At 45.7% G+C, this 24,878-nt stretch overlaps 1 protein-coding gene across 5 annotated transcripts; it reads right to left on the bottom strand.

Annotated features, from left to right (window-relative positions):
- Positions 1–121: 121 nt before the first annotated feature.
- On the bottom strand, positions 122–23,063 carry tax1bp1b (Tax1 (human T-cell leukemia virus type I) binding protein 1b). Of its 5 annotated transcripts, none has more exons than XM_035408591.1 (18): positions 22,914–23,063; positions 17,538–17,735; positions 14,435–14,537; positions 13,155–13,342; positions 12,433–12,591; positions 9,771–9,919; positions 9,473–9,563; positions 7,841–8,026; positions 6,985–7,236; positions 6,666–6,836; positions 6,155–6,221; positions 5,951–6,069; positions 5,620–5,745; positions 4,078–4,164; positions 2,994–3,180; positions 2,707–2,855; positions 1,895–1,983; positions 122–1,171 (listed from the first exon to the last, which is right to left on the bottom strand). In XM_035408591.1, exons 2-18 carry the CDS (start codon positions 17,721–17,723, stop codon positions 970–972), a joined length of 2,511 nt encoding a protein of 836 aa, XP_035264482.1. In that variant the 5' UTR covers positions 17,724–17,735; positions 22,914–23,063; the 3' UTR covers positions 122–969. The 5 variants fall into 5 exon arrangements, with proteins under 5 accessions (XP_035264482.1, XP_035264457.1, XP_035264476.1 ...); XM_035408566.1 differs by having other exon boundaries at positions 2,707–2,882; XM_035408585.1 differs by having other exon boundaries at positions 2,707–2,882; positions 6,693–6,839.
- Between the last annotated feature and the right edge of the window lie 1,815 nt (positions 23,064–24,878).

Consider the following 24,878-nt stretch of genomic DNA (forward strand, 5'->3'; position numbering starts at 1 on the left):
AAACCACAATGTAAACACTTGAAAGGATGTTCCACTAGCATTTGTTGCCTAAGAAACCATAACCGTGAAACCCTCCCCAATCACTCAATAATTTACCAACATCAATGACACGGGCAAACGGTTGCAAACAAAGACTTTATAAGATTAGTTAACACAGGACAAAGAAAGAGGTCTTGCTAATCATAACTCAAGAACATAGGCAACTAACAAAAAAAATTAAAATCTTAAGACAAATATATTGCAATCTAACAGAAGCCCTGTACGTAGGTAATGACAGGTGTGTGCAAGTGAGGAGGGTGAAAGGTCACCATTCGAGGAAGTGACCTGGAGTCACATTGTGAGGAAAAAATATATAGACTCTAAAGTAGTTACCCATGTGACATTATTTTACTGAGTTTCTTCCCATAAATATAGTGTAATCATTCGGTGGTAAACTTAAAAACTGTTTTAAAATGAATTCTAATATAATACCATGTAAAACGTCTAACTAGAGCATATGCAATTGCATCACTTAACCCCAAAGCAGTAACCCCCCCCCAGGTTCACGTGCTTCAGCTGGAGAAGGTCTCCTCCTTCCCAGCATTCAGTGCAGTGTGTGACTGCCACCTCGACGTCTATGTGCCCAAGCAAAGCAAACGGTATAAACTGCAAACCAACAGAGTGATACAGACCAGGTGGCCCTCAGACTCGCGTCTTCATTTAATCTGTCCACCTGAGCCGCAGACGGCCTGTGAGAGGCGGAGACTTCCTGAGAACCGAGAGCCCCCTCCAGTGTCACCGCTGATCCCCCAGATGCATTATTGAGAAAGGAGGCTAATTAGAACTTCAGGTTCCTAAACCACTGCATGCGACTGTATGCGTGTGCCACTGGGAACGGCAGTACAAACTAAATAGTATACGTAGCTTGATTCCTACAATGGGGCGATGCTAAAGGTAATTTCCCCCAGCTCCGGTTCTATAGGGGAGCGTCTAGCTGAAGTTGAGGACGTTGCCGTCGAAGTGCGTGAGCACGTGCTTCTCGAACAGCCGCTGGTCGCAGTCCAGGGGGAACTGCTCGCTGCACATGGGGCAGACCTTCCAGTGGCTCTCCACGTGCTCCTCAAACTTACTCTGGTCGTAGTTGGGGGGGAAGATGACCTCGCAGAGTGGACAGCGCTTGTGAATGTCCAGGCTGTGGGGGAGGAAAGGAGTGAGGGAGGGGCGGAGGTCATGAGAAAACACTCATTCCCTTTATATAATTCTCGCTGCACTGTACTGTACTGTATGTAAACAATCCATACACACTTAATGCGTACACACTGTCCACACTTTAATGACTTTGCTTTCAGGCCTCTGAAAGTTCTGCACAGTTATTCTCTGTTCTTTTGCACACCATGTAGGCAGAGAGTGGGTTTGTTTTGGATTAAAATGCCAAAGTGTTAGTTTTACTCCAATACGGAGTGTTAGATTTGGACAGCGAATGAAAGGAAAGCTGTCCCTGTCCCAGCCGCTTGATCACGGAATAATGAAACCACACTGACGTGTGAGTAACAAAACTAAAAAAACTAAAATTACCCTAATAGGTTATAAATCTCAGTATGCTTTCCACTAGAGAGCACATGTTGCAGAGCAGATTGCTAGACGTGGCTGTATGAAACCCCACCAGCAGTATACAGACGCCCCTGCCACATGACGAAGAACTAGATGCCAAATGGCTGGACATAAATACAGAGCACCGGGTCTGAATGTACAAACAGGCATGCTCTATGCAAGGTGCAATGTACATGGCAAGTGCAAAATGTCTGACAGGAACTCTGCCAAGGCCTGGCTGAGGAAACGCAGCGAGTTCCTCTCAGTTCCCTCTGCTTTCGACGGCTCTGAGGCTCACAGAGCTGTGCTGCAAGGGGCGCGTTACCTGGAGTCAAAGCAAAAGCGAGGCCGCCCATCGTTAACCAGGGGATTTTGGGGGTTGCCTGCCACTGGCGGCTCAGCGGCGCCGCCCTCCTGGAAGAGAGAGATCTGCTTCAGACAATCACCCTCAGCCAAATGAAATCAATTATTCTCTCAGTGAATCCAGACCTGCGATATGACCGTAAACACGTGGAAAAAATTCTCAACAATATGAACAATCTGAGCCCAGAATGCCTATTCACACCCAGCCTCCTCTCCTCTAGCCAACTTCACCCAAAGAATCCCATATTCCTACACATCAGCACCATTACTTTCCCTCAGCACAGCGAAACAGCACTTATCTATTCCTGCTGCGTGCAGGGGTGGCTGAAATTGGGCATGCGTAATATCTTTCTGCAAACAAAGCCAATTAGAGAAGATGTTTAGCTCGGCGTGAATTGTGTGGTGTGAGCAGCCTAGTGGAACAGTTCTCCTGCTCGATGATGATCTGTTAGGTCAGAGATTAGTCAGGAAGAGTGCTGGGGCTCCCGAGCAGGCTTCCCTCCTCAGCTGTACCTCAGCAGTAATAACATAATGGCTGAAACCCTCTGTTAACGACCTGCTTCTAGGGCTCATTAGTGGTGGAGGAAGTGGCAGAGGTTTCCTGTAAATTCCTGTACAGGCGATTCATCCTGAGCCCCACACTGGTGTGAGAGGTACAGGGAGCTGACGGGGGTGGGGGGGGGGGGCAGGCGATGACTCGGGGAGAGGCAGAAAGGGGCTCCCCTGCAGTGAACTTGCACACTGGGGCCATGGTTGTGGTTCGGGGGGACTCACGTTGCCGTTCTCCTCGGGGTCCTCCAGACCGTCGGGGCGACTCGGGTTCCGGGAGGGCTGGATGCACACCACGTTACTGTCCCAGGAGGGGGGTCCCACAGGGGGCAGTATGGGCATCTGGTCTGACGGGAACTCACCGTCCGCTCCATCTGGGTCAGAAAGAACAGCGCGTGTTGCTGTGGAGACACCGGCACATCTCCATGGAAACACACATCGGTTCCAAGCATAACTACGGTAAAGAGAAGCCCTAATTTGTGTGTGTGTGAGTGCCGGGAAGAGCGTCTCACCTGCTGGGTCTGGAGTGGAGTACGGGTTCCCAAACCGCAGCTCTGCGGACTGCTGGGCCACCAGGGGAGCGGGCGGGGCATCCTGGGTATACGGGAGGGGGTACTGCAGGAACATGGGCTGGCCGCTCTCCAAACTGGAGTCCTCAGACACCAGGCCCCCCTTCACCTCCGAGCTCTTCTTCAGCCCCTGCAGAGACACGAGCAAGATCTACAGCGCACGTCTGAGTGAAATTAAACCCATAAAAAGTAGGCTTCGACGGCCAAGAGTGGATGCACGCACCCCTCTGTGTATACCGACCCACAAATGTAAGACATAGTACCATAACAGGGCTATTTTAAGCAGAAAACACAAAAAATCTGTATTTCAACAGCAGTTCCTTCTGTGGCCTTTGTGGCTGCTCATTCTAACCAGAAGAATACAGAAGTAATGACGGAAATATTACACACAATTAACAAAGGCAGCGAAGGAACAGATTTCCAAATGCATCACGCACAAAAAAGGTTTCCATTTTTAAGCATCTGTTGACTCAATAATGAGTAAAAACAGGAAAATATATACCAAATATATACATTATGTACATGACGTAAAACCTCAGGACTTTCACAAAGACATACATCTCTCGTTGAGACCTGTAATCAGACGCACACATTTCCTGCCCTGCGTCAGTTTCCGTCTCCCAGGCAACGCCGCACGCCACAATCCTAAACAGAAACCCGGCGCAGAGGACTCGCTCACAAACACTTTAATTGGCTCCATTCATTAAAAGAAAAACAAGGAAAGAAAAAAAAACTCATTTTCAAAGGAATTTTGAGTCCGTTTTTTTTTATTGATGTTTTTCAGCAGGCGCCAATTTCATTCAGAGTCAACCTCAAACTGGGTCATTTTGCCCTGCCGAGCCCGAACTGCGTTACCTTTCAGCCGTTTCAATGTCAGCGCGGATCTCGCTGCGGTCCACCGTAATTGAATGGAAAATAAGAAGTCACTCGTTTTGCCACTCCAATTAGAGAACCACGGTAAACCCGCACGAGAAGCAGGGCCAAAGCGGCATTCTCGCCTTTTAAAATGCCAGAAAAGAGCACTTACCTCTTCCAGCGTCTCCTTCTCTTTGACAAGCAGCGCCAAATTCTCCTTCAGCTCTTTAACCTCCCGGCCCTTCTCCGCCACCTGGCTCTACAGCAGAGAAACGGGGAAGAGACGCCGTGTTGGCAAATGATTCATTTTATTTTTAAATTAAAAGATGAGAATTTGAAATCACATCGGGAGTTATTGTTGGAACCGAAGATTCCCAGAAACATGGATTAGAAACACGGTGCCTCAGTGGGGGTAGGTCATGTGACTGAAGGCTTCCTATCACAACAAGTTGTTAAAGTAATCCCTCTCCAGACACTTGGAGTCCCCAGTTTCAGATGAAACGCTCGGAGCCAACAAACGCATTAGGCAGGCGGAGGAGAAGGGATCTCTCCGTATCCATGTCCCACTGTCTCCAGCCCTCACGTAAACAGCCATAAAAGCTGTCTCGGAGAGGACCGCTCCGTAAACCATGCTGTCCATGTATTTATGTCCATCTGCAGATAATATCGGAGACTGCCGCTTTGTTTAAAGGAGTGATAAACAGATGCTCTTTCTTAGACGGAAAAACGCAGAGTTCGGAGCCGAGGAGTGTAAGACGATATTGTGCGAGTGCATCCCTGCAGACCTTGCTGACCTGGTAGTGACATTCCTCCCCGTAACCGTTCCCATGGCAACAACCTTCCTTTTTTTAATTTCTCCTCTCCGTTTTGTCTTTTCCCCCCAGTTCTGAATGCCCAGCAGTATCTGCAGTGTTAACTGAGGGCACGTGTGCTCCCTCAGGGTGCATGCTCCTGGCTGCCCCTTCTCTTCACTACGTAGCGCCCCCTGCTGAGCTGTGCAGGGCCTGCACTGGAGTGCACGTCATGCACAGCTGCAGTCAAAAAGACCGTAAAGCAAATGGCTGCCTTGAAGAGTCATTCCTGTCCAAAAGCAGCTGGAAAATCCTGCCAACCGAGCCCCACCCCAGCACTACAGCCCACTGCGCCCCAGCCAGTCTGCACTGGCAGGGTCCAGATCCACTTCAGACCGCAGGCTGCGCTACCACACTGAAAGCTAACGCTTTAGCATGGAGCGCCACTACTCCTGAAAACACATTTATTTTAGCCACTTACGGGATCCTTCCTCACCCTTATTAAGCGTTCCCCCCACTGGCACTGACCTTCGATAACCAACTAGAGTTCGTCACCAGGAATAGTGGTACATGCTGACTAGTGCAGGGTTCTGGCATTGCACAAACGACAAGCAGCAGCTTACGCTGCTCACCTGTAACTAACAGAGCGCTACGTCACTGGTCATGCTTAAGCAATGCACTTAGACAAGCGTGGAGCATGCCACTCACCTTACAGGCAGAAAGACTGCTATATCAGATTGCCCTCGGACGAACGCTGGGCAGAGTGGTACATGTCACTCACCTCGCACAAGTGAAAGGCCATATTACCACTGGCCTGAAATATCAGTGACCCTCAGACGGCAGCATCCCCGTACGAGCGAGGGACAGGGTGGCACGTCTGACTGACCCTGCTGAGACGACACAAACCTGCCAGTGCGGCTCACCTTGTATCGATCCTCGGCTGCCACCAGCTGCAGCTTCAGGCTCTCGTTTATCTTTAACTGCTCCTTCCATTTCACCTCCATCTTCGCCAGCTCCTCCGCGAACATGCAGCTGCGCTCCTTCTCCTCCTGCACACAGGACACGTCAGCCCTTCGTCCCGCCCTCACGTGCACTCAGACACGCGTCCCTACAATGCTCGCAAGCTCAAGCACACACACCACAACCACTCACATACTGTACACAGGCAACACTGTTACTTACAAGACCACAGCACACCTCTACTTATGTATACATGCAATTCACCTGAACTGTACACACACACAGTTCACTTACGCTCAGCATCTGTCTGCATTTCTTGTACTTGTCACTTTTCTCGATCACTTCTTTATTGATGCCTTTGAGTTTCTCCTGGATAATTGCATCTAGTGCAATATTGGAAGACGTGGGGCTCCCTGAAACACAGAACTGCAGGTGAGAATCCTCGTCCTCTCAGCCAATCAGATCAGCAGGGTTTCAGAGATGAGAGGGCTCGGGTACCTTGCTCCGGGCTGCCAGACTGCGGGCTCGAGGGCATCTCTGCTGCCACTGCACCTTTCTTCGACTCCTTAAAACACAGCACGGATACCGATCAGCCAATCAGCAGACCCAGTACCCTCATCAACCAATCACGTTCCAGCAGCACCTGCACCACTGCTGCAGGTGTACAGGTTAGCTACTGCCCTGTGCCCTTACAATGGAAACGGACTGATGTGTCATGAGATGGACGTACGGTAAGTAACCGGGGACCGAAGACATCTCTGAGTACGTACGGTAATGACCCTGCAGGTGTGATGTTGTCCTAGCGGTCATGCATATCTACCCTGCAGGCATGATGGATGCCACCATTGCAGTAATAAACACTGATCCTCTAGATAAGAGTAGAGTAACCCTGCCTGTCCTTACAGGGGTGCAGCAGCTCACCTGCCCACAGGGGTAAAAGCCCCCAGCCCAGGCCGGCTGCACGCTTCAGGTGCCCCCCCTGCTGGGGAACGCCTTGACCTGAACTCACCCCCTGCTGCTCGGAGAGTTTGGCCACCTGTCTCTGTAGTCTCTGACACTCCTTGTATTTCTCCTTGTAGTGCTCCGCAGCCATATGTAACCTCAGCTTCAGGTCCTCCACCTCCCTCTGTAGCTCCGCCTCCTTCCCGGTCACTGTGTCCGCCCCTCCTTCTGCCCCGCCCTGCTGGAAAAGGAGTCAGGAGTTAGTGTCAGTACAGCCGTGACACAGGGAGGAAGATACAGTGGCCTACTGAGAGGTCAAGACGGCTGCCTAAAAGCAGGGCTTGGGCTGCTAGAGGGTACTGAAGTGACAGGAAGTGGCTCCTTACCGCCCCCTGCTGGGCGGCAGCCCTCAGTTTGTCCAGCTGCTCCTCCATGCGGCCGCACTGCGCCTGGGCGTCGGCCTGGCTCTTGCGCAGCGCCTCCATCTCCACGCGCAGGCGGTGCAGGTCGGATATGCCGCGGTCGCGCGCGCTGGACGCGTCCCGCAGCTCCGACGCCAGCATGGACGCCTGCTGACGCGTGGCCTGCAGCTGCTCTTCGGTCTGCCGCAGCTGCTCCTTCAGCGCGTCCTTCTCCGTCTGCGAGGAAGGCACACGCACGCGTCAGACACACACACACACACGCACGCACGCGCGTCAGACATACACACACACGCACGCGTCAGACACACACACACACACGCACGCACGCGCGTCAGACATACACACACACGCACGCACACACACATGCATCAGACACATACACACGCACGCGTCAGACACACACGCACACGTCAAACACATACACACGAACACGCACACGCACGCGTCAGACACATACACACGCACGCACATACACACGCATGCACACATGCGTCAGACACATACACACGCACACGCGTCAGACACACACACACGCGTCAGACACATACACACACACGCACGCACACACACATGCATCAGACACATACGCACACACACACGCGTCAGACATACACACGCACGCACACACGCGTCAGACACATACACACACATCAGACACACAGCCTGCACACGGACTCTGTGCTGGGCTTCAGAGCGGGGACTCTGCACACGGACTCTGTGCAGGGACTTAAAAGGCGTATAAACTGCGCTGGGCACTCTAAGTGCCTTATGAAACAGAGCAGAGAGAGATACAGCTCAGGGTGCACAGCAGCAGCCGTACCGAAGGGGAGCTGTGGGACAGGATCTCCTTCTGCAGTTTCTCCTTCTCGGCGAGGCACGCCCTCAGCCGCCCCACCTCCTCTTTAAACTGGGTGATCATGTTCTCCTTGTTCACGTCCACCACCTTCTGCATCTGCAGCTCCGCCGTCAGCTTCCTGGTCTCCAGCTCTCTGTTCTTCAGGTGCACCTGCAGCAGGGTGTGTGTGAGCACGCACACGCACGCGAACACACAAATGCGCACAGATACACAAACGCGCACATACACATACATGCAAATTCACATGCACACAAATCCACACACGCATACATGCACATACACATGCGCCCATACAAATGCACACGCAGGCACACAAAAAAGCCATTCACACCAGAAGGGGAGACCAGGAAGAAGAGAAAATGCATCTTCTTAAAAGGCCAGTTTAAGTTTTCACCAGGTCTTAGCAGTACAACCACATTTACAGTGAACACAAAACAAAATCACCAGCTTTGCGCACAGTGTACTACACTGTATTTGTGAGAAACAGACTAAAAGGCCTATTACGCTAAGGCTAGCAGACTGTGGCAGCAAATCTGTGCTCTGGGAAAGATAAAGGCATGCTAAATTATGCGCAGGTTCCACTGTACTTCCTTAGCCACGGTATATCCAACTCCCTGTTTGTGAGCGGTACCCACCACAAGGCACACACACACTCACACAGATGGAACGCATCAACGGGCTCAAATCAGCCAACCCCGTTTTAAAAACAGGACATAAAGCGCTCCCCGTTTAATGACAGTAAAAGCGGGAATAGATGAAATGTGAATAAAGTGAATGAAACGCGGGCGGACGAGGGCCCTGAGATTGGGGGAGGGGTGATGCACAGTAAAGGACACACAACACCACAGTGTTCAGAACAGACCAGCTCTGAACTGATACTGTCTAAAATACTCCGGTTTTAAAATTACACTGTACCAAACAGACCAGGTCTAAATTTACACTGCACAAAACAGACCGGGTCTAAACTGATGAAGTTAAATGAAATGACGTGTTCAGTCCTGATCAGCATCGCTTGCATTTTTTTATATGAAAGGGGATGACTGAGTAACTGTGTGAGCCAGAAAGTTCCAACTCCTACAGGCCTTCAGCAAGACATATTACAGCAGGGAGGATGAGAACAAGCGTAACTAGTATGAAATGAGGTGGTTGTGCCTAAAACTGCCATTCACACGTTTGCACAGCCCCTCTCTGGGGTTACTAAGGACTGCCGTACATAATGCTGTTTTAGCACAGTGCTGACTGTCTGCGGATGTACCCGTCCCGTACAAATAACAGCCCTCAGAACTGGATCTAGTGTGTTCTCCTGACCGGATTACCTCTCTATTATGAGTCAAAGGCATTTCCGTCTCAACCCAACACAGAAGAGGCGATGTAAAACCACGACTGCACATAACAGATCAGAGTAACCCTGCTGGTGTACAGGGCGATTAGAGAACAGAGAGGCTGCAGAATCTGAGCGCACACACACACGCACACAGACCACACACACACACACACCACACACCACACGCCTCGCTCTGTTCCCGTTCAGCACCGCCCTATCTGCGACGGTAGAAGTGAGCAGCACACTCAGAAATGACACGTGGTGTGCTTTACCTTATACAGCTCCTTCTCATCACGCTCGTTCTGCAGCTGGGACTCCAGGCTGTCCTTCTCCACAGTCAGCTTCTTCACTCTGTCTCTCAGGCTGCGAGGGGACCAATCACAATGAGCGCATGCGTGAACAGCTACTCACCGTGCCCAGTCTGCAATATTCAGCTAAACGTACAGGGTGGCTTCACCTTGCCACCTCTCACAATTCATATGGGTCCACACACATTACAAAATAAACACACACACACACACACACACTCTCACTTCAGTCTCTTTCTGAATATGAGCAGCATGTACTCACCAGTCCAGCTCGGTCTCCTTCTGGATTCCTTTCTGTGTGACGCCGATGAGGTCCTCCTCCAGCTGGTGGACTCTGGCGGTCACCTCCTGGTGCTTCCTCTTCACCTCCTCCCGCTCCTCCTGCAGGTTCTGAGAGGCAGTCTGGAGCTCCTGAAAGGGAGACCCAAATATTTCTGAAGAGAAGACTAGGGCACTGTAAGGGTCTCTGGAAAGAGCTTCACCACACCCTAAGAACAATGAGGAGTAACAGCGCTTACGACTAAGCCCTGATGTGAGCCCAATTCAATCCGACCACAGCACAGAGTAACAGGCCATTAAACACCAAATGCAATTTGACCAAATTTAAACTTTCATAAACTAAATTTCAGTTTTTTTAGTTTGAATATTTTTTCAGGGTGTGATTAAACAGACTAAAAATATTCCGAACTGGTTACACAAAGTTATGGTGGAAAAATAATTCTGTGGGTAGACAAAAAAAAAAGTTGGATTCTGATGTGCAACACAGCGCTGAGAGGACCAGGTCACTCAGCTATTATTCATGGCCATTCAGGCATTAAAGCCAGATTTGCATTATGCGAATCAGATGTGCCCCATTCCCATTGCAGCATCTGATATACGGCTCAGAAGGGAAAAAGCACTGGAGAGCTGAGTCAAACACCCCATGTGGTGAGCTGAGGAGACTCGTTCTCTACCCACACATCTCCCCTCGCTCGCGCACGAGGGAGAGAGAGCAGCAGCGCTACAGCCAGACCCATCTGTGCTCCTCTATACAACGCCTAACTCCAGATACACTCTGTTACAACATGTCAGCAGCGGTATAAATCACAAACGTCTCGGAAATGCTACAGGCATCAGTTCTTAGACGTGTATGAAGCAACATAACATGCACCCACACACACACACACACACAAACACACACACGCACACACACAGTCACACACACAGACAGATACACACACAAACAGACACACAGGTACACAGACGCGCACACACATACATACAGATACACACGCATACACACACACAGACACAGACACACAGTCACACACACAGACAGACATAGACAGACAAACAAACACACACACAGACACACACACATACACACACACACACACAGACACAGAGTCACACACACAGACAGACATAGACAGACAAACAAACACACACACAGACACACAGATACACACACATACACACACACACACACAGACACAGACACACAGTCACACACACAGACATAGACAGACAAACAAACACACACACAGACACACAGATACACACACATACATACAGATACACACACACACGCGCGCGCACACACACACACAAGCGGAAATGGGGTGACTCACTGCCTTAGACCCTACCCCTCTGACATAGTCTTTGGAAGAGGATCAAGTGTAAATTGAAAGCTAGGCTCTGTTCAGCACATTGGAATACCCCCTCGATAAGTACAGAATTACAGCTTATTCTCATCTCCAGGTGTGTCCCTCTGAAAAAAGCCCTGCTTCAAGCCTGCCTCACTGTCTGCTGCAGGGCACAGCCATCTGAATTACTCTATGAATTTTATTGCCAAAGTTTTGAAACAATTTAAGCAGCACATAAAAACCTTATAAAAGTGTCGTAAAATTAACAGCCGCAAAATATGTACTTATGTTTTCATCTTAAAGCCATTTCCATCTCAAGAGTAGATTTACAGTGCATGGTATACTCCACAACTATTATGCTCAGGTTATACACTCCATTTGATAAATTAATTTGATGTTGTAATAAAAAAAAATCACCTCTGTAAAATTCAGATTTGAGGTGTTTTTGGGCCTGTTTTTGAGGGGCCAGGCAGTGTCATATAAAGTAAACTTTCCAGGAAACCCACAGTGCTGTGTGAAAGACACACACTAGGGGGCGCTAAGAGCTTGCGTACTTTCCACCAGCCATTCCTTCCACGTTTCTTGTTTTTCTACTGTTTTTCTTGTTTCACTGCAAATAATAATTTTACTTGCATCATGGCTACATCAAAAGAACATTCATAACACCCGTTTTATCTAAACCACTCTTCCAAAAGAGAAACTCCAAAAGACTGTGGGACATTGAAAAGCAATAGGTAGCCTTGCCACCCTCGTGTATATATATATATCCCTTCTGTCCGAATGATCGCCACATCATGCTCACTCTCCGTAAAACATTCGCCAGACGCCAGGAACCGCCACCCAGTTCCTCTCAGAAACTGAGAGAACGCAGAGGGCCAGTGGAGCCACTGGTGACAGGGAAGAGTCAGCGCGCTGCAGAGCCGCTCTGAACCGAGGGGAGAATAGCTGCGCTCGGCCCCGCTGTAGCTGCTGATTACCCAGGCCCTTTGTACCCTGGCAGACATCTTTAGGGTGTGATGACAGCGTTTTACAGCCTGCTTGGATGTAGTTTACCTGTGAGGTCACAGGCCCTTCAAACGGCTCACGCGATCGCACAGCCAGATCAAACGGAAGAGGAGGGCGGACCTCAGAGAGAGAGAGAGGGGGAGAGAGAGGGAGAGGGAGGGAGAGAGAGAGAGAGAGAGAGAGAGGGAGAGGGAGAGGGAGAGGGAGAGGGAGAGGGAGAGGGAGAGGGAGAGGGAGAGGGAGAGGGAGAGAGGGAGAGAGAGAGACTGCGGGGGGGAAGGGGCGTTCCCTCACCTGGTTCTCCTTCCTCAGCTGGTCAGAGATTTCTCGCTCCTGCTCACACTTTCGCTGCACTTCCTCCCTCTCCTCCTGCAGCTGCTCCTTCTCTTTCTGCAGGAGCGCCACAACTCTCGCCAGCTCCTCTTTCTCCTTCCGAGCCTCCTCCACCTTTTGCTGCAGGAGGGAATAATGAGTCGGAGGACACGGCATCAGCATGAAGCTCACAAGGAATTGTGAATGAGTGTGAAAATTCTTAAGAGCTGATAACATGCACTCAAACACTTGAGCGTGTTCTCATTTTGTTCCACGTGATACAAGAATCTACTGATAAGACTTTTAACCTTATTGGTGATATTTCAGTTTCTATTTCCAGCCATTCTAATGTTCACAAAGGTCAATAGAGCAGCCACTCAGAAGGATCACCATAAAGTACTTACAGAAGCTCAGAAGCACACTTTCATAACTTGTGCACAAAAAAATCCTACTAACAATAACAATACCAATACCAATAATACCAAATAATAACACTAAAGATACTGAAAAGATGAATAAATGGCACATACTGCATTACTGAAGATGTGAGGATATCTGATTGATCTGGTGAATAACCGAATCGCACGCGTGTTCAACCTGTTCACCCTGTGTGAGAAACCGTGCAGACGCGTGTGCAAGCGTGCGTGTGCACGCGCGCTCTGACAGAGAGACGCGCGCGTGTGCGGGTTCGGTTCCTTTCACACCTCCAGAAGGCCAGTTTTCGTGGTGACCACGAGGATGTCGGAGTTGCTCTCGTCCTCCACGGTCAGCAGGTCGTCCCCGGGGTGGCTGGTTCGGAACTGGAAGGGGGTGCTGGCTCCCCGGATCTCGCCTTTGTGCGTGACATAGCAGAACTGGTAGAACTCCCCGTCGTCACTTGGAACATAGTATCCTGGGAAACGGGCAAGGCCGTCAGTAATAATTGTGGTTGGATTCAATTTATCGGTAAACTCCAATAAACGCATCTTTACAAACCTTCAAAGGCAATGGGGGAGAAGAAAGTCCTCGATAAACACTTAAATTTATAGAGCAGACAAGCAGGCAATATGGGGCAATCTATGAGCAGCTTGGGCGGAAGGAAAGAAGTGACTGAAAACAATCTAATGAGAACATTCCATTTCATTCTATTTTAGGGTCTTTCAGTCTGGTTCTCTATTGGTGTTAGAGGGGGAATGGTTGGTTTTATTTCAAATGCTGATAATATTACGAGTTGGAAGGGGTATGAGAAATTCTTAGAAGAAATAACTGACATGTGACCTGTAGTGTGGTAAGAGAAATTGTGCTTCGCTGGAGAGCACATGCTCATCTCTGTTCTCCAAGGCATTCCATTGGGCATTCCAACTTTGGCAAAGCAAATTTTTAAAATATATTTTAAAAATTGAAAGCAACCATTTTCATTTTTAAGAGATTTTTTTCTCCCAATTTGGAATGCACAATCACAATAATTTGTACCATCAGCAAAATTTATGGGAGCCTGCCCTCTCTGCAAAGCGCAGCATGTTCGCACTCTACAGGCCACTAGGGGAGCTGTGGAGTCTTCACAATGGAGCAGCACACTCGGCACACAGCAGGCTCAGACTCCCTCCCTGCCTGATGCCAAGGACAATTACACACTGCTCTGCAGGGCCGCCAGCCAGTCGCCACAGGAAGCGTCACAATTCCACACCCAACCACAGGGGGCGCACCACACAGAAAACAACCAAAACGGTCTTGTGTGACTACTAAAGCCCTCTGATGACGTCATGTGCCATCTGAAAAGGCCTGTAAGCAAAACGGCTGCATGGCTGATCCTCAGAAGCAGGGAACCAGCAGGAATCCCTCCACAGCCCCATCAAAGTTAAAATACCACAGAAAGTCCGGAGCGTGGAGGAAGGGCACGCTCACACACGAGGGCATTCCAAAGGGGAGGACTCAGCATTTAACTGCTTCCTGTTTCTACCATACGGATACACAGGCTTGTATAAAACGGGGACTGCAATTTTACCTTGAAACACCACAACTCTGTTGACTGTGGTTCCCTCAGCGTAGTTCTCAGGAAAAGGTGACCACAGAAACGTGTAGTAATCGCGCGCGCTGCTCCAGCCGACCTGCGGGCAGAAAAGCAGTTACAAGCCCCGAACACACAGGAACCGAGCGGGTATCTTAGCATCCTGCTAGCACTCTGCCCAACACCGCTGCACCCCTCAGCAGAAATACCCTTTCATTGCACAACTCCCTCACCACAGACCTCCCCCCTCACTTTTTAACAACAACGCTAAGCAGAAGAAACGCAAAGGTAATGGCCATGTTTCGGACAGCGCCATTCCTAATTATTTTCAGCAAAACGCCTTCTTGCGTGTTAATTGTCAATATTTGTACACAGTCACAAAAACAAGAAGGCCTTAGTAGCAAATGTATGAAAACTAATTAGGTTTAAGCTCTGGAGATTTTACAGAGATCCTTTAAGCGTTCACTTCCCGGCCCCCTGTAAACGTGGCCAATGCCCTGGAGCACGCTCTGTTGAAAGGGAGGCATGGGTTTGGTTAGCTCCAGCCCAGTTCAAACAGGAAAGAGGAAAATAGGTGAAAATTTTATACATACTTCAAAATGGAAACCAAGATGTAATTATATGAATTTTATGTGTTGTTAACTGATGGCTGATGAGGGGAGTACAGAAAATACATCCATAATTTCAGTCCTCTGCCATAAAACTGTCAGCCAGAATCCAACTCATGCAGGCAAAAGTTATACGCACACGCACACAATGCACACAACGCACACACAAAATCAGGGAGAAAATTAGGGACCTGTCTGGTATCTTAGACTGTCTTTCACAGTGATGTCAGTGTTACAGAAGTACCCATGAGCACCTGAGAGTAGCCCCGGGGTGTCAGAGCCGTAATGAACAGGAAACAGTAAAGACCTGACCATCGTTAGCGTTAATGCTAAGTAGTAGCCCTCGTTACCAAACTTCATTACAGGCAGACAGGTACTGTAAGAGAGGGCAAGCCCCAAAAACATTTATCTTGGGCTCCAGAGCACACGCGTGTGTGTGTGTGGATAACTTCAATGAGCACCGATTACATCTGTAACAGCGTGTACTGGTACTGTACCGTCCCTGTGATGGAGTGCTAGCGCTGACAAAGGACATGAATCATTTTTAAACGCCTCTGTCAAGCACAAACCCCGCTAGCCTGTGGTTCTGGAATGCGCTGAGGGAAAAGCCCGAGATGTGCTGCTCTCAGGTATCCGCCGCTCGGCCCGTACCTGCTCAGAAAGCGGAGTGTTTACGTGTTATTGTTTACGCAGAGCTGGGGACAGACATAAATAACGGCGTAATTGCACGGTGGAAGACTGCAGCCGGCGGCGGCGGCGGCGGCGGGTTTCTGGGCTGCGTGTACGTACAGGACCGATTAAATAAAACTCCCAGCGAGCAGGGGGGGGGGCAGCGCCATGAATCACAGCGAGGACTGACAGAATAATTAGAAAGTGAGTCTGCTTTCTCCAGAGAGGCTCGAATGAGCCAGCGGCCCCAGAGATCAGCCCCGGCGAGTAGCCCCTGAGAGCGGCTTGAGCAGCCAGCCCCAGCGCTACGCAGGAGGCCTGATAGTTTTCCGGCTCCGTGCAAGCGCTGCAGCATCAAAGAGCAGACGCTGCTGCGTGTCGAGACGCACGCCAGCACCCCCCCACCCCGCACATTAAACAGGAGGAAATGTTACCACAGCTTCACATTTCCCTATTCACACAAGTGGTTTCCATTAGATTCTACACTGGTAACGCCACCACACCAATTTATCATCCACACGTAAGAAACACAGTCAGGAATATTGCATCCGTATCTGTGCATTGAGACTTTTGGCAGTAAATCTAATAAAAATAGTCAGAATGTCACACTCCTATCCAAACAGCCTATCCTTCTTGCACAAGTAGGCCTAAACACAGTTATTTGGGAGATACTGGGAAAAATTGCAATCGTTCATTTTTAAAGGTGCTGCCTGGAATGCGATACTATTATGGCACCCAGTGTCCACAAGTTGGCGTCTTTATGATTCATCGTATTGATGTTACACGACTGCAATAATTTTAGCTTTGAAGTATATTAGATCATTTTAATGACTTCAATTATCAGTATAATATAATTATATCAGTAATATTGGATATCGTTAGGCATCCTATTACTGATAATTAAACTATTAATTTACCAGTCTTAATTACATTCATAAACAAATGACAAATAATAAAAGGAAACATCAAAAAAATATTAGTGCAACCATTTCTGCATTATTTTTCTAACCAATTATTTTTCCTTGACTGAAGTAATGGCGTCAGGTGCATGGTTCTGCCATAATATCAGCAATATTAGCTTATGTGTTGTAGTGCTGGGCTAAAGCAAAAACCTGCACCAACACTGGCCCTTTTCAGATAAACCTGGACACTCCTGCTGTAGAAACGTTCAAAGATTTAAATAAAAAATGTAGTAATCCAGGCAGTAACAGCTCCGCGTCACTAGGGGGCGATGGCTCTTCAAGTGCCCTTCTTGCGGCAAAGAACCGGGCATCTAACATAACCTGCCTACAGGCTAGTGACTCATGGCCCAGACATGCTTCTGTGTGTTCTAGCAGCACTGTCTGTCCTACAGGATTTATGGGCCCAAGTTCGGCTTCTGCAGGGTTTCTCTGTGCTGGAGCGTTTTCAGGTACAATTGCAGACAAACCTGCATTGCCAAAGGAACAAATATGCAAGCATACATGCTTTCTCTCACACACACAGACAGAAGGCAGTACTAGCAGAACTGCTCCACTCTCAATCTAGCTATCTTATGGTGACATCCGCATTTATAAACTTGTGAAGAGAAGGGGACTTTCACTTCATTCTGTTGGTGGCAACTCCAAGTGAAAGGTTGTTTAAAACAAGTAGAAAGACCAGTTAAACTTCCTTCTGCTGAAGGTCACACCAGCCATCCCTGCAACCACACACACACACCTTCTCCGTCCTCAGTGTTCAGGAGGAGCTGAAAGGCGAGAGTGAAAAGGGGAAGAAAATTCAGAGAAGAGAGAAATGAAAGAAGTGAAAAGCAAAGAAGACGGGGAAAAGGAGAGAAGAGGCACCTTGAAGATGCCGACCCAGTCCTTCTGGTGCGGTTTGATGAACTGGGTGAGTGTGTAGTGACACTCGAGCGCAGCGCTGGGGATGTAGCTCTTCCCCACGTTCTGGAAGATCACGTGTGCAAAGTTGGATGTTTCCATGGTGCTGCTAGTTGAGGTGCCTTCCTGGTATAACGCCATCTCTCCCATCAACGAGTGCCCCTGAAGGACAGGACAGCAGAAGGGGGCATTTAACAAACGGTTTACTCGTTTCCATCCATTTCCGCACAGGACGACCATCATCTTGAAACCATTAACAGTGAAACAAACGCAATTTGACCGCACCTGGAATTTTAATCGGCTGCAAAAGTTCCGATATTATTTAGACATTACTGAATGAATTAAATAATTAATTGATTCCAACTGAAAAGTATGTTTTTTTACAGTAACTATCAGAGTAAACAAGCTGGGTTGGGGCCTGCATGGATACATAACCAAGGCAACAGATTTGGCATGAGAAATAAACCATGTCCCAAACTGCCGGCATGCTGCAAAATCTTTCCCTGCTGCAATAAAGTAGGCATGCGACAGTCAGCCAGCTGCACAGACAGTGTCTCTGTCTCATACGGGCCCTAGGGCTCTTCTACAGAGACACAAAGCCAAGCATAAAGAAAACATTTCATTGGACAAGCCAAGCATTTATAAATCTGGCTCGTACAGTAGGAGCCATTAACTTCTGACAATAAGACTTACTGCCAAATGTCTTTGCCAAATGTTGTTGTCGTCGTCCACGAAAATTCAAGTCTACTTCATTTTGCAAATCGATACAGAAATGATATGGAGATAGAAAATGGTAAATGAGATAAACTAGTTATCACTTTTCTCAGCACTAAATGCCTTTAACTACACATGCTAAAGTATGGCCAAGCTTTTAAGTCAAGGTTATTTCTGTAAAAGAGGGCTCATTGTCTGACTGAACAGCTGACGGAAACCAATGAAAAACAAATCATGACTCATACTCAGCTGGTTTCTGATAACGTCTATTATGTGAAATGCTTATAAAAAATGATCCCTTCAAAGATGATGTTCAATTAGTTCACATTATATGAAGGGGATCCTGTCTTCTCACAATACCCAAAATGCTAGCATTCTCTGCTGTAATTAAAATTATTAGTTAAAAAAAGTAACTAATAATTAAAGTGCTTTCACTGCTTGGCAATAAATGTTTCTGCAATGTCATCACTGAGGTCATCACTCTTATCATTTGTTTGAAACACGGACCTTGGAATTGCATTTCATCACTCTGTATTGATTTCACCATACATGGTGATTATTTTATCGCAAGAAGAAACAACTGAATACGCTGACTGAGTCCTATGTATCTCTGGAGAACTAAAGAACTAAAGATTTTACATGTGACCAATACAGTCTGCAGGCTGTGAGGGTGCAGCCTGCTCTGTCATGTTGCAGAAAAAGAAGAGTGCTGGCTGTTCTGGAGACATTAGTCTAATATAAAACACAAAGATCATTACCGTTTCTCTGTCTATTGCATACAGACAGGGCAGATGTATAGGCAGTCACTCTTAAACCAACTGTATAAATGGGTTGGAAAAAATGCATCTCAAATTGTTCCACAGTTACTCTTATTACAAAAAGGTTACTATTGCAGAATCCCTCAGGTAGGGCATTCATAGAGAACACATTTAATGCTATCAATTTACTGTATACAAGCAGGATACTAACCAATGCCCCTTGGGTTGAGGACTCAACTGCTGAAGAGTATAAGAAAAGTGCTTCATGGGCTTCAACACTCCCAATTATATGCACAGTTCCCTCAGCCAATCTAGCACAGCTGTCAACTCCCCCCACCCCACTCCCCCAAGAGCTCTGTAATCAAGTCGGCAAGTTGAACCCTACCGAATTAAGCACTGTAAACGTGCAGTCTGGCTTATGTGAATAAATATGTTGTAGTACAGAATAAAAAGCCAAGCCTTTTCTATTCATACACAGAAGGCTCTTTCCAAACTCTCTTATAGTCATCTGTCCTATATGCCACCAGATAGCCTCAATTGGAAACCATCTAAAAAATGTGGCCTAGCACTCCAAAATCTACCCAAATGGCCCTTGTTGCTAAACAGCATGTACATTCTGTTCGATTGTCAAATCAGGTTTTGGTTAGCCTAGCTGCTTAGATAACTGAAACCAGAGTATTGAAAAGTTTCACACAACTGAAAATAAGGAAATAATTTAACCGTAAAAAATAAAGCATTAAAAAAAAAAATTTTTTATTTTTTTTTAAACATGCCACACATTCAGTTGCAGGCAAGAAAACTCAAGAAAGCTAAATGACATATGAACATGGGTGGAAAAAAGGGAAGGACTAATTTGAGAAAACCTAAAAAAGACATTAATCGATGAAAACACCTGCAGAGGCATCCCCATATCCATACCATAATGTCAAGATTGAAGGATTAAAAGGAATTCCACTGTGTTAAAGGCCTGGTGAGTGTGACTCAAACAGCAATGGCCAACATCAAACCGAGCCCAAGATGGTGCCCAGTGACCAGTCACAGCACAAAAGCTGATGAAGATGTGGACCAGGAAGAGACACGGTATAATTGCTCTATAATAGGGTTAGGCCGATGTAAAAATTTTCAAACCGATTTTATATTAAGCCAAATACCGGACCGGACCGGAAATACCGGACTTTACCACTAGGCGTCGCACGTGACTCAGCCGCTCCCGAGTGGAACATAGGGTCATGAATGAGAGTGTAGCGGCTTTACCGTTGTCAAGCAAAACTCCGGTTGGTAGTTTTATTTGGACCGTTGTTATGCAAAAACCTCTGGTCGTTAATTCTATGAAAACAATGATGCTATCAAGAAAAAATTGTTCCTTCTCGTTTTATACCATACAATTAGCACCAATTTTGGTCATTTTTGTCATTACATTATTTAATAAAACTGCATGAAACCATAAGTCAATCAAATTAATCTCTCTAGCACTGTCCTGCTTTTTATCCCGGCCAGCTAGCTAACTATTGAATCTCTTTTTTTTGTTTTGCACTCAGACACTAGAGGCTCCGTTTATAAACAAACATAATATCATGTTAATCACGTTGTCATATTGTTTATTACTAATGCAATACAAGTTTGATTTAGCACCGTCGGCACGGGTTGCAGATGTAGGCTACTTCTTAATTTGCCAGTAGACTACCTCTCATAATGACAAATGCCGGTTCAGTCGGTTTGCATAAAATCAAACCGGTTTAAGCTCGTACACCGGGCCGGACCGGCAAAACCGGAAACCGACCCAATACTATAACTCCACAATTAACTCACGATAACCGTTAGTAATAAAATGTAGTTAAACATTACTGTTATAGGGAGGTATATAATTTAAAGAAACAGAAAAAATAACTTTTAATAAATGGAGTATACACATTTGACTTCCTTTAGGATCTTTCTTCTCCAGGAAGTAACATCGGTGTGACAACATATTTACTACAATAAATGTTCAATGTAGTATCAATTTAACAATCAATCACCCAATACTGATAAATAGGTTTTTTTTATTTACAAATGAGCATGTGGTCAGATGACATTTTAAGAAGGGGTAAGGAGGACATTATTCTGATTCAGGTGAGGTCCTCTTGCACTGCTCGTTGAAACTTTTTTTTTTGGAAAGCAGAATTGCCTTCTGTAGCATTGTAGGGTGTAGGTCATCAGTATGCCACCGAGACAGAGGACACACAGGCAATGTCATAACATTTTGATGACTAACCCGAGGGGGGTGAAGACTGCATTCCATGCAACATTTCACAGCTGATTAACACCTGACTAACAAAAGACTAATAGCCGACTTTAAAACAGGATACCTAATGGAAGCATTAAATTCATCATCTGGCAATGTGTGCGCAACAAAGCTTTCACAAAATAATGTTGACCTCCTCAGTATTAAGGAACCACCTTTATTACCCAAAACCACTAGAATAAAACAGAATTTGTAGAGAAATTCTTAAAATACAATTTCAAAATTCAAGTTAAATGTAAAACTCTATACTTTGCCAATAACAACTGGCTTCATGTTTTATTTATTTATTTATTTATTTATTTATTTAACCTTTATTTACCCAGGGTAGGTTCACTGAGCACGGATGCTTTTTTACAGGAACGCCCTGCGTTTTACAAACAAGTTGCATGAATAAACGTACATAACTCAATTTACTGTTCTTTTTTCTCCCTTCCCCACAGTACATTTTCAGGAGCCTCTTAGTATACCAAACAGTAAATAATGCATAGGCCTAATTCTTATAGCTAGCTACACATCACATGCACGCATTACCATATTGACCGCCAGTGCATACCGGTAAACACATGGCATGGAATTTTACATGAGTAACTTAACACTTTCGAAACACTTCTCAGTAGAATTTTGCCACTGAACGCATACATATCAGATAACACCAGTCCCTAGTAATTTGTCTCGATTCGCTTCCATTATATAATAAACGCGACAAAATACAGATAACTAGCTGGTCAAAGACAAACTAATTAACTGTTCCCACTATCTCAGGTTGTCAAATGTGCCTCTTAGCTGGGTAGACGACTAGTTTAATTTAGCTGTCGGGTAATGCCAAGATGCTACAGCAGCTACGCAGGCCATTGCTATCTAAAAGTGAATACAACTCTGATTCCGTTTAGCTGGCATTTCCGTGAAATAGCGGTGACAATTTCTTTTTTAAAAAAACCTTCGAATAATTAACGTTTACAGTACCGCTTAGCGTTAGCCTAAACTAACGTTACTTGTGCATATTAAACAAAGTTACACGTTGGATAATCTGGCTAATTTAGCAAGCATATTAGCTAGCTAACATCCCTAAAAATGTCATGTAACGAGCTAGACATATTTATTACAAATTTTGCCAACAGGATAAATAGTTGACTGGTTATTTTTGACAACGTACACTCGAATCGCTGCACTAGATAAACTGGAAAGCTCGCATTATGAAGGCCTTATCAGAGAAGGCCATTCGGTGCGACAGACAAGCAAAATGCTATCGACAGCTAGACTGTCAACTAACGTCAGTTTACTGCTAGTTTAACCAATAAAATCATCTTTATAATTGTCCAAATATGTAAAATATACTTATTTAAACTTCCAAAAGCTTATATTTACGCTTTTCACTACTTCTTTCCCCCCACACAAATTTTAACTAAATTAGCTAACGTTAGCTAGCTAGCTATGACAACGAAAGCTTGTTCGAAGTCCTTGGCTTAGCAATGACTGCCGTAGCTTGCTTAAGTTCGAACCGACAGAAGATAAAAGTTAGCATACCAACAACAAAGTCTATGCCTTGTCAATTATGGATTTACACATAAATAATATTCAACAAAATACCTTTTTCCCATGTGAAATCGAAGTAAAAGGTGGTTTATGCTGCAAAACAGTTGTTGACGCACTTTTCCCCCTCTCAAGGCATTCCCCTTCTTGCTTCCTGAAATAGAATAACAACGTGACATCATTTCCGGATGACGTGCATGGCCTTATCTATGTTTCTGTTAAATACCTTGCGGCACTCTTTCATCTGCCTCCTGATATTACTGATGTCTTAATGTGCAAGTGAAAAATGTCAAGACTGTATTGTCTGCATGCCAAATGTCCCACAGTGTTCCCTCGGTCCTTGAAATTCCTGAAAACATTTGCATTCTACAAAGTCATGGAAAGTAGTCAAATATTGATGGTAGCTCCACTGCCCTGGAAAAGAAGTACAATTGCCTAGATTTTTTAAAACAACAACAACAACGACAACAAAAAAATTATAGCATCATGCGAAATGCATCCATCTTTCTTACTTCCAAAAGTCATGTCATTGTTCAGTCAAATATTTTCTTTTTAAGCAAAATTTTTAACTAAAAATGTTTGTCCACTTCACAAAAACATACCTATAATTCAAGGTGGCTGTATAACAATCCTTTAAAATGTATACATTTATCTTTTTTTAAAATACCATTGAGTTAAACAAAAAATATTATTGAGTGGGACTGTTACCTGTCAGGATTACTTGTGAAACTGATAAATGTACTTTTGTTGTTTCTTTGCTTTTTTAAGCCTAGTCCTTCCTGCTGGAGTGAACGATATCCAACTTCAAAATGTGCTTTAATGGCGTAACTGTGTACCTTGGTCTGCGCTTAATAAGTTGGCTGCTTAATAATGAAGCTGAACAGAAAGTAGTGGGAGATAATACAATGGATACAACAATAGAGCAGCATTGACATTGCATAGATCGTATGACATTTAAACTCAAAATATCACAAAATTCAAAATATCATCATCAGAGCTGATTTAGTGGAATGGCTTCAATTATGATTGCCAGTCACAGTGTTATGCACTGTACTGCAAAGTTGGTTTCTGGTTTGTGTTACATCCAAAACTTGAATTATGTAATTGCACCAGTTACCACGAAAATTCCAGCAGAATACCATATGTATAGCCACTCAGTGCTGCACAGGGTTTTGATACTCTATGCTGGCTTCCCCTGAAGTGACAACCTACTTTCCCTTTGCCTCCACAATAGACTACAGCCAATGTAGTATTGCACATTTATAAACCAAATAACAATGAGTAAAATAAGTCATAGGTATAAATTAAGTATAACAAGTATAAATTATGTAATTAAGAATATTGTCACCATAAACATGCACTCTGTTGTAAAAACAAAATATAGAACAGACCCTTGCAATCAATCACCCAATTATTGTCCATAAATATTGTCCACTTGTCACATTTGCTCATTCAGTTCATTCTCCAGTTTTGCTAATATATAATCATCTAGCTTTCATCCTATTATTATTATTATTATTGTTATTATTATTATACAAACTACCTCTTGGTTTTAATTCCAGCTGTTGCTGTTGTAATTTAATGAGCTGTTAATTGTTCTTAATTAGACACTTTTAATGTCTTGGGGGAAGATTTACTCAATTGAATAAGATTGTGTAAGAAATGTCGTGCCATGAAAAAAAATGACCCATATGCACATCTCCGGGACTTAATTAGATCAGCTAATGCTTTCATTTCTTGTAATGTGCTATGTTGCAAATGATTTCTCTAGAAAGTAACCTGATGTAACTGATTAAATTATAGATTGACAGGTAAAATAAGTTAATGTGTATTATAACGACCGTGAAATGATTTTGAGCAAGGACTCACAACAATAAATGCCCTTCACAGCACCCAGCCAACCTCAGGAATACAAGTTCCGAGAGTGCTGCACGCCACATATGACAAAACAGAGGCAACTAAAAGGATATCCCGCCTCCTTGTGATTGTTCATTGGATGAGGGGTCGAGGAACTGTTGCTGA

The sequence above is a fragment of the Anguilla anguilla genome, chromosome 1 (assembly GCF_013347855.1).
Source record: "Anguilla anguilla isolate fAngAng1 chromosome 1, fAngAng1.pri, whole genome shotgun sequence".
NCBI classification, from domain to species: Eukaryota; Metazoa; Chordata; class Actinopteri; order Anguilliformes; family Anguillidae; genus Anguilla; species Anguilla anguilla.

Bases quoted from the DNA above. Each gene is read 5' to 3' on its own strand.
- tax1bp1b (XM_035408556.1), bottom strand. From the start codon at position 17,723: ATGGGAGAGATGGCGTTATACCAGGAAGGCACCTCAACTAGCAGCACC. The intron at 13,343-14,434 runs GTAAAATTGCAG...CCCGTTTCCCAG, and splicing joins CAGAGTTGTGGTGTTTCAAG to GATACTATGTTCCAAGTGAC. The intron at 9,564-9,770 runs GTGAGTACATGC...GTCCCCTCGCAG, and splicing joins AAGGAGACCGAGCTGGACTG to CCTGAGAGACAGAGTGAAGA.